The sequence below is a fragment of the Procambarus clarkii genome, chromosome 18 (genome assembly GCF_040958095.1).
Source record: "Procambarus clarkii isolate CNS0578487 chromosome 18, FALCON_Pclarkii_2.0, whole genome shotgun sequence".
Classification (NCBI taxonomy): Eukaryota; Metazoa; Arthropoda; class Malacostraca; order Decapoda; family Cambaridae; genus Procambarus; species Procambarus clarkii.
This window is the reverse complement of record NC_091167.1, coordinates 31,316,726-31,326,916: the sequence shown is the minus strand read 5'-3', so window position 1 is coordinate 31,326,916 and position 10,191 is coordinate 31,316,726. Positions and strand designations below refer to the sequence as shown.

Here is a 10,191-nt window from a genome sequence, read left to right as displayed (position 1 = left end):
TTGTAATATTTAAAAAGATGGACAGACAGGACCGAGGCACTAAACTATAGAGCAGTGTATTAAAGGGACCCTGCTGCCTGGTGGCTTGTTCCCGGCTAGCAGGGGTGGCGGGGCGCTCACTGTCGGGTCGTTGAAGTAAGCCAACGTCAATTGGCTTAAGATTTGCCTGCGGTGTATTTGTATGGAACCTTCAGCTCTCTATATATTTTTTGACGTCTTGCAAATGGGGTATACCGACCTGCTTGGCTTTCAGGTCTTTTGTACTTTAACAGCTGCGGTTAAGTTAGCTTCTCCATCTGTTTTTTTATTAAGGTTTCCCTTAAGATGGAGGAAAGTTCCCTCCAAATGAAAGATTTATATGGTTCTAGAATTGGCCATCAGAAGGCTACATGGGCCAATTATGAAAGGAACCTTTTTTTCCATCATACACACGAGTAGTGTTGACAAATTTGAAATTGACAAGCATAGACATTCTCCAGATTTCGCACAGGAAAAATATAAATGGAAACTATTATTAGCCTTCCAGGGGAAAAATAGTTAAAGAATGGGAAGTAAGTATTCACGGCAGTGACAATTTTTTTATATATAATTAATTCAAGGCACATTTAATGAACATGGTTTTACACAATTTCCTGTTAAATCCATTAATCACAATTTAATATGAATGGGATAATAGTATGCACAGAAACTAAAGTCAAAGTGCCAAACTCTGTTAGTTACTGCATCTTGTCTTGAAGTTCATCATATATTTGTCTTACACTATTTATAGCTTGTATAAAATCTATAAATTGTCGTTTAATGCTTTTGCAAATAACAGCACTGAAGGAATAACAAAGCTATTCTATAATGAAAGTTACTTCATATCAACATCTTCTGTATCTGGATCAAAGGTTTCTTCATCAAGAGGCTGTGTTTCCATCTTTTGTTTCTTCGATTTAACATATAACCCAAGGCCACCTGCTCTCTCAGATTCTTCAATTGTGTAAGACTCTATTTCCAAGGCCTTAAGGCGTCGCTTGTGAACTTTAGTTCGGAAGTGGCCCTTGAAACCTTCTTTGTTAATGAAGTAACGTGCACAATGAAGACAGTAGTGCTGTCCTGAGCCTGGCTGATCATCATCTACCTTTTGGTGCAATAACTTGGCTGAATTTTCAACTTTAAGATCATCATCAATCTGATCGAGGTCCTTGGTGCGTCGCTTGGTCCTCCACTGCTTCTTGAGGTGTGTGTCTCCCCGGTGGAATCTCTTCCTTCTCTCACTGTTTTTGTTATTGTTGATAAGTGCAACAGCAAGGTCGTACCACTGCAAAATGTCCGGGATTCAGTGAGTGCTGGCAATATTGAGCCTGACTTACACGTTCGTTGCCATGAAGGATACTCTGTCCGAGATGCCCGATGTTGGGAATGATCATGTTTTTGAGCGATGTGGTAAAGTGGAGGGTGTCCACCTGATTAGACACGCCTCTGGACCAGCGAATGAGGCCAGATATTCCTCCCCGAACACCTCCCCAGGTGCTCGGGGAGGAATATTCTTCGGGAGGAATATAATGGATGGGTAGTATGTACATGAAAGTACTTAATGGGTGCCAAAAATGGAAGCAAGAAAGTAGACCGAATGAACAGCATCTTTCTAAACTGTCAAAAAGCGTAATATGATGTGTCTCACAAAAGGCCGGCGAACAAAATTGAGAGATATTCTCGGATTATTGGGAGAACGCTGGAATTGGTAAGAGAGTAATTAGCTGACATGATGCAAAAGGATACCAGACAGACGGGCAGTGTCGAGCTGACGAACAAGGCAAGTAATCCGAGGCCTGGTTCTATGATCATTACTCCTACTAATTTAGGAATATGGTCTATTGGTGGAAAGGAAGCTCGTACATTTCAGTGTCTGCAGTCGACACGACGCTAATGAGGAATGTAAAAACCTAGGAGAACTGCAGACCAGTAATACCTTGGCACACCATGGGAGATCGCAGCCCCCTGTGGTTTGCCAGAGATCAACCACAAGAAGTGTAAGGTAATGAAGATGGGTACGGAAGATTGCTTATCGAAGGGAATATTCACAATTAAGGAAAAAAGTACAGGAATCGGTAAGAGAGTAAGTGTATATAAATATAATTCCATCACTAACACCAGAGCTACATATAAACACGATAACATCAGCAGCATACGAAAAGCTGGGAACCATTTGAACGGCCTATTAGAAATCTAAAACAAAAACACAAAATCAAGACAATCTACATTAAATTCGCACCACGAGAAGCATAAAATTAATTGGAAAACGTGGAGAGGCTTTCAACAAAACTAGTGCCTGAATTACATGGACAATGCAGGCGACGAGTCACAATAACGTGGCTGAAGTATGTTGACCAATCCACACACTAGAAAATGAAGGGACGACGACGTTGCGGTCCGTCTTGGACCATTCTCAAGTTGATTGTCAGAATGTCAATTGTCACAATCGACTTGAGAATGGTCCAGGACGGACCGAAGCGTCGTCATCCCTTCATTTTCTAGTGTGTGGATTGGTCAACGTACATGGACTATATATAAATAAGCTACAAGAACAAGTTAAGGGAGTTTAAATAGCACAACCTTTGAAGGGAGACGGAATAGACATAAGACTACTTCATACATAATACTTAGGAGATTAAACAAAGTGGAAAAAAGGCAGCCTATTTATGCTGAGAAAAACAAATTAACAAGAGGGCTTGGGTGGACTCCCTGAAGCGCAAATAAATCGAGGAAATGTAAAGATTTGGAAGAAAAGACACAGTGGAAGCCTCGGTCATCCACAATATCAAATCACTTATTAATTAAATGCACTTTAAAAAAAAATAAAAAATAAAAAAATAAACTTGTTAGACCCAACGTTTCCGTAGTTGCAGGTAGACCACGACTATTAAGAAAACCAAGACTGTTGCCTCCCTATTCCACTACTATCTCTTCCTGCTCCAGCACATTCTCCACTACACATCCTCTCCTTCGAGTTTCTTTCCCCTTTTCCTTCTGCTAGTCATCCTCCTTCTTTTCATCTCACTCCTCCTCATCTGCCTTCTCTCATATCCTCAATCTTTTCTTTGTACTTATCTACTTCTATCACTCTTCGCCTTCTACATTTTCTTATCCACCTCTGCCTTTCTTCTCTTCCCTCTTCTCCATCTCTTCTTCTTCTCTCATTCTTGAAAGCCAACGTCTGTCCTTCACTGTTATATACGACAGGGAAGAAACTAAGACCTAAACTGGCTTCATTATAAGTGGCTGCTCACTCAAGGTGCAAATATTTCATCTTACACGCCCACTGCTGCTTTTGATTATAGAGATATAATTAATCTCTCTCTCTCTCTCTCTCTCTCTCTCTCTCTCTCTCTCTCTCTCTCTCTCTCTCTCTCTCTCTCTCTCTCTCTCTCTCTCTCTCTCTCTCTCTCTCTCTCTCTCTCTCTCTCTCTCTCTCATTCATCTCTCTTCTTTAACTCCTGCATAAGTTTTTTGCAACATATATTCTGTGACTCCAAAATCCCTTCAGATTATGTGTACTTGAATTTAAAGAAAGCCTTGTTAAAAGTATGAAACAAAAGATCACAAAGTCAACCAAGGACGCTTGGGGTTGGACACAGATTATAAGCCTGGATCAAAGACTGGTTTACAGCAAGAAAGCAACGAGTGGGGTCCCTCAGGGATGGATTGTGGGCCCCAACAATGAATGGCGACCCGGTGCTGGGCCCCAACGAGTGGGGTCCCTCGGGTATCGGTGGTAGTCCCTATCAATCAGTGGGGTCCCAAAGGGATCAGTGATAGGCCCCCATCATTTTATAAGCAATATAAATGCCACAGAAAGTAACTTCTATTCATGTTTAACTTATTGAATTACATAGTAGATAATTGTTTCCTAATTCCTCCTCAGTATTAACCGAGTCGTGGGCGAAATGTACTTTGTAATCAATTAGTCTCAAGTACTCTTTTTCCCAAAGTGAAACGCGTTGGACATATTTGGTCTGGCGTTTGTAGTGGATCTGTTGATAGTCTGACAAGTGGGTGTTCCACTTGTTACCAGGTAACTTCTGTTAGCCAATACAAGGCTGTATTTCCCCCCACCCCACCTGCTCCGGGGTTCTGAGTCTGTGAGAATAATGTTTTCAGAGCGTACTGATTATCTTGGGATCAGTGACGTGATGCTGGACGTCTTGCGTATGCAACTGGAGGAGCGGTTTGGCTTCCAGATACTACGGAACAATTTAGAGTTGGGAAAATTGGCCAAGGCTGCGTACTTTCGAACTTTTTCAGAAAAGTATAAATGAAAGGATGTGCCGTTGAAACACGGGAGTACTTCAGTATGTGTTGGGAATTTATATTTATCGTACACAGACATCACATTGACTCGATTTATCACTGTTAAAATCAGTAGGAAGCATGCAGAGGATTCGAACCTACACCATGGGTACTCCCAAGCGCACGCCACTGAACCACAGTAAACCATAAGTAATGTAACATGGAATTCAACTGAATCCACAACGTGGGTTCAGGGACATCGAGCTAATACCAAATCAAGGTTTCATATATTACCCTCGTACACTGTGGTGTAGTACACGAGTGCCTCCACCAACGCTCCCTGTACTTTCTTATGTGCTGAGGAAACTGGTTCACATTAGCTTAGAATGCTGTGCTTGACAGTGCCTATGTCCGACCCTCTAACACCTTGTATTTGAATATATCTTTTCTTTGCAACGACTCTGGTTCTTGCTTGTCATTCTCTCTCTCTCTCTATATATATATTTTTCAGACCCTCTTTATTTTCCCTTTTGCCACAATGCACATTAAGTTTATAGATTTTTATTTGTTTTTCTCCGCCATTTCTGTTATAGTTGGGATGTTTCTCCTCTGAGCTTCTTTGCAATTCAGGATTCCATGTAAATCAATCTCGCCTCTGACATATTCATAATTTAACTGTCTCATTACACTTTCCCAAGGGGACGTTATGTGTCGAGTGGGAGGGCTATGCATCACACAAAAGCCATAATATTTTTAGTAAGAAATACAAAAAATACATAAGATAAAACGTTGCCTTCTACCTCTCGAGGGTGTCTGAGATCAGCCTCACATGCAAGTGTCACGTTACACTGTTCGCTTCTCCGTCTTGCTGTTGGATACATCTTTTGTGTGAGTTTATATTGCCATGGAGCGAGTAAATAGTCGGTAATATTTGATCACCTCAATGTCTGACGTGAAGAAGTGATGGCCAGGACGGCCTCTAGCACATTATACATTAGCATTATATATATATATATATATATATATATATATATATATATATATATATATATATATATATATATATATATATATATATATATATATGATTACTAATATTTTTAGTAAGAAATACAAAAAATACATAAGATAAAACGTTGCCTTCTACCTCTCGAGGGTGTCTGAGATCAGCCTCACATTCAAGTGTCACGTTACACTGTTCGCTTCTCCGTCTTGCTGTTGGATACATCTTTTGTGTGAGTTTATATTGCCATGGAGCGAGTAAATAGTCGGTAATATTTGATCACCTCAATGTCTGACGTGAAGAAGTGATGGCCAGGACGGCCTCTAGCACATTATACATTAGCATTATATATATATATATATATATATATATATATATATATATATATATATATATATATATATATATATATATATATATATATATATATATATATATATATATATATATATATATATATTATAAATTATATTATATATATTAAATTATATAAATTATATTATGTTAAATTATTATAACATTTAACGTTATACATTAGTTAAAACACTCTCCTTTGAAATACCATCTGGGCCCCAACCGATCCCGGGAACAACTCAACCTATTGCGGACTGCCCCTGGGAACAACATACCTTGTAGTGAACAAATCCACAAGGGCCTTGATGGGGGGTTCGAACCTATGATCTGAGAGTTCCCAGACGCACCTTAGTCAACTGTACCACAACATGGTCAAAAGAATTACAACCTGGAGTGCTACTGGTTATATCACGTTATCGTATATCACGTTTTTGTGGTTTCTGTGTATACCTTGTAGTGGCCTAGAGCCTGCGAACCCGCACGCTTGGGAGTACCAAATGTATGCGGGTTCGAATCCTGCACATGGACCAATACTGAATTTCTCACTGATGCATCAAGTTAATATGATTTTATTATGCATACTTTGTCCTAGTTGAATATTACAAAGAACATGGCATACCAGACAGTCCCCGAAACACCACAAGCAGTTCTAGGCGATCTCTGGAAATCCACCGGTATCCAAGTCGGTCCCTGAAACAGTACTCTTTCCCAAACGTTCCCTGGAACGGTACACGATTTCTCCGTCTGTCCTCTGGTATACCATCCAGAGTGTTCCTGGAACCATACCGATGGCTCAAATGGTCTAACTCCACACGGGGTTTCTCACAGTCCCTGAACACCACACCGTGTCCCAGACGGTCCCTGGACAAAAAAACGATGCTCTAGAATATCCCTGGAAAGACCACGGTGTCCCAGACGGTTCTGGACCAACGTACGGTGTCCAAGACAGTCCCAAGGACACCACACGGGTTCCAGGCGAGCTACAATATACGCCTTTATTTTTCCCCTGTTAATAAACACTTTGTTTAGTCTTGTTTATCTGATGGCTTCCAATTTTCAAAAACTAATTAAAGATTCCGAAAGTTTACATTACTCGATTAGCTAAATGGGGGTTGTAAGCCATAATGTGATACATATAAAGATGATATCTGAAATTACATCGCCAGCCACGTTAACCTATGTAATGTAAACAGTTTCTTTAAAATCCAATTAAGTCCTATTGAATATGCCCAGAGTTGCGTACTTTTGCAATGAAATAAAGTTTCGTCATTGATTAAAAATTCACCTAAACACCTTAAAAACTACGCAAGAGAAACAGGGAACAGGTGTAATGAGGGAGTCTCTTAATAACTACTTGGATTTATATTGCATCCAGGAGTGTAAGGTAGTTGAAGCAGGTCAAATGACCTTTCTCAGTTCCAATGACGAAAAAAAAATTGTCTTCATTAATCGTTGTATAATGCATTAAGCAGACTCTCATCTTTAATTAATCTTGGAACTGAGAATATGTTTAAATAATGGGCAACATATAATTTGTTCTATATTCAGTTGCGCGTAGCTCTCAGTTTAGTTTACGTACTATAGTCTGCTTTACATACTGCATTATAGTTTACGAACTGCATTATAACTTACGTACTGTGATTTACGCAGTCTGACTTACGTGCTAGTCTGGTTTACGTGATGGAGATTGATTTGCATACTATTCTCTGGTCGACATATTACAGTCTAGTAAGTGGTACAGTGGTACCCCACACCCTCACCAGGTCCGGTCCAGTGGTACCCCACACCCTCACCAGGTCCGGTCCAGTGGTACCCCACACCCTCACCAGGTCCGGTCCAGTGGTACCCCACACCCTCACCAGGTCCGGTCCAGTGGTACCCCACACCCTCACCAGGTCTGGTCCAGTGGTACTCCACACCCTCACCAGGTCCGGTCCAGTGGTACCCCACACCCTCACCAGGTCCGGTCCAGTGGTACCCCACACCCTCACCAGGTCTGGTCCAGTGGTACCCCACACCCTCCAGATCCTGTAGTTTCCTCCCGGCCCAATAAGTCTTCATCACCATTTGTAACTATATATTACTCTCAAGAGGTCTTGGAAGCCTTTCTGTATATCTCACCTCAGACTTCTTCGAGCTTTATCAATTTCTACAAGCCTCCCCCCCCTCCCCCTGCGATGCTTCAGTACGACTTAAATCTCCATTATGGTCCTCAGGCCGGTAAGGCCTCGTATGTAATCCTTTTACAGCTTTCCCAAGCCTTCCTTGGACACATTTTAAGAATAAAGGCGACAGGATATTCTTTCCGCTTAAGCGACTCTGCGATATTCACCCATTTTTCTCTCGTGTATTTGTTCAACTTAAGCCTGAGACTTTATAGTGAATTTGCATCTGTGTTGGTACTTGGTAACTTGTTCCGGACGTCTGTAATACCAATTGAAAACCTTTATTTGGTTCATTGTAAAAATAAGAAGTCTTCCAAAAAGAATCTGTTTTTGCAGTTTTATTTTGAAGTGGATATTTGAGTCATATTTATATCCTGTTTATTAAACAACTTTATCCATTTGAATACTTCTAGTACGGTTTCGAGAGAATGAAAATTTTGTTGTAGAAAGTTCCCTCCATAATATGGGCTCGTAATGTTCGAGATTAATTTAGTCATTTCCACATTCAACCACTCGGGCGACGGCTCGCTCGCTTATAAAGACACTCCCTTTCCTAATTATTTCGATAACTCGGTTTACAAAACGAAACAGTCTAATTCCGTCTTAGACAACACACACGAATCTTAAACAGTTCCAGAGCACTCGACACATTTAGCTTCTCATACCAATCCAGACCAATGCTGTTCTCGCCATGGATGCTATGAAGAACTCAGTTCCCAACTTCGTGACAATTTCTCCAGGTGTGTCGTAAAAACTGAAACCACCTGGATTACCACAGAAACCCCCGGTCCTTAGAACCGTGACCCATCCAGTAGAGGTGCCACAGAGAACATAGTACGTAGAGGTATAACGCTCTTCCAAAGCTTAAAAACATAAGAACAAATGAATTAATAATTGTTAATAAAGTTTATTGGCTCATACTAGGCAGCTTTTAGTATGGGCCAATCAATCGATTGAGCTCCTCCTCAATCAATCTGATTGATGTATATGTAATATCCTTGCTTGAAGTAATCCTGTGATCCCACGTTTGTTTTGTTACTCAGTAATTGGTTCCACAATTAAAGCGCCCTATTTCAAAATCTACATTTACCCATGTCTTTCATGAATAATGTTTTTGAGAATACTTCAAGCAGTTGATAGCGTGAAGTATTACGACATTAGATGGGGTTAAAAAATAAAACACAATAAAGTAAGCAATTTTATTTCAGAATGGCAACTAATAAAATCTCATTTTTGTTTAAAATCGTTTAACTTTAAAAATATTAGTGAGACTGGTATTGAGAACCACGAACCTGGTGATGAGAACCACGAGCCTGGTGCTGAGAACCACGAACCTGGTGCTGAGAACCACGAACCTGGTGCTGAGAACCACGAACCTGGTGCTGAGAACCATGAACCTGGTGCTGAGAACCACGAACCTGGTGCTGAGAACCACGAACCTGGTGCTGAGAACTACGAACCTGGTGCTGAGAACCACGAACCTGGTGCTGAGAACTACGAACCTGGTGCTGAGAACTACGAACCTGGTGTTGAGAACCACGAACCTGGTGCTGAGAACCACGAACCTGGTGCTGAGAACTACGAACCTGGTGCTGAGAACTACGAACCTGGTGTTGAGAACCACGAACCTGGTGCTGAGAACCACGAACCTGGTGCTGAGAACCACGAACCTGGTGCTGAAAACTACGAACCTGGTGTTGAGAACCACGAACCTGGTGCTGAGAACCACGAGCCTGGTGCTGAGAACCACGAACCTGGTGATGAGAACCATGAACCTGGTGCTGAGAACCACGAACCTGGTGCTGAGAACCACGAACCTGGTGCTGAGAACCACGAACCTGGTGATGAGAACCATGAACCTGGTGCTGAGAACCACGAACCTGGTGCTGAGAACCACGAACCTGGTGCTGAGAACCATGAACCTGGTGCTGAGAACCACGAACCTGGTGCTGAGAAACTATAAATACGAAAACTTTGGGTAAAAAACATAATAATATGTAAATTTTATTCGAGGCTTCGCTTACGTATACAAATGATGATTAGTCCGCCTTTTCTTTGTGTCAAAATATCCGCAACAGCACCGAAGGCACACTCAACCCCCCCAAAAAAAGACATTCATCCTTGTCGTAGTTAAAAATATAAAATTAATTCATTTCTGATGGGTACATCTGAAGTTCAGCTCAAGAGTTTGGAAATGTGTTCAGTGAAGATGAGGAGGACATCATCGGATAGTTCATATGTGTGCCGTGATACGTGAATTAGGACACATTATTCAGGCAGCTCTGGCCCTTCAAAGAAAATCTTATTTGCAGATAAAACAGCAGGTTTTGTAGTCCATCACTGCATTAATAAGTTTAAACAAATAATTTCAGCTTTTTAATATTTATTTTCAGACAC

General features: G+C 41.0%; 2 protein-coding genes across 2 annotated transcripts; one reads left to right on the top strand and one right to left on the bottom strand.

Annotated features, from left to right (window-relative positions):
• Nucleotides 1-853: 853 nt before the first annotated feature.
• LOC138366055 (zinc finger protein 593-like) lies at nucleotides 854-1,412 on the bottom strand. The gene is made up of 2 exons (XM_069326781.1): nucleotides 1,356-1,412; nucleotides 854-1,303 (listed from the first exon to the last, which is right to left on the bottom strand). Exons 1-2 carry the CDS (start codon nucleotides 1,410-1,412, stop codon nucleotides 854-856), a joined length of 507 nt encoding a protein of 168 aa, XP_069182882.1.
• Nucleotides 1,413-8,485: 7,073 nt separating this feature from the next.
• LOC138366054 (calcium-binding protein P-like) lies at nucleotides 8,486-9,757 on the top strand. The gene is made up of 2 exons (XM_069326779.1): nucleotides 8,486-8,534; nucleotides 9,003-9,757. Exons 1-2 carry the CDS (start codon nucleotides 8,486-8,488, stop codon nucleotides 9,755-9,757), a joined length of 804 nt encoding a protein of 267 aa, XP_069182880.1.
• The last annotated feature ends 434 nt before the right edge of the window (nucleotides 9,758-10,191 follow it).

Coding starts and splice junctions, on each gene's coding strand:
- LOC138366055 (XM_069326781.1), bottom strand. CDS start 1,412: ATGATCATTCCCAACATCGGGCATCTCGGACAGAGTATCCTTCATGGC. Junction 1,304..1,355: donor TCCTTCATGGCAACGAACGT/GTAAGTCAGGCT, acceptor GACATTTTGCAG/TGGTACGACCTTGCTGTTGC.
- LOC138366054 (XM_069326779.1), top strand. CDS start 8,486: ATGGATGCTATGAAGAACTCAGTTCCCAACTTCGTGACAATTTCTCCA. Junction 8,535..9,002: donor CTTCGTGACAATTTCTCCAG/GTGTGTCGTAAA, acceptor ATTTTATTTCAG/AATGGCAACTAATAAAATCT.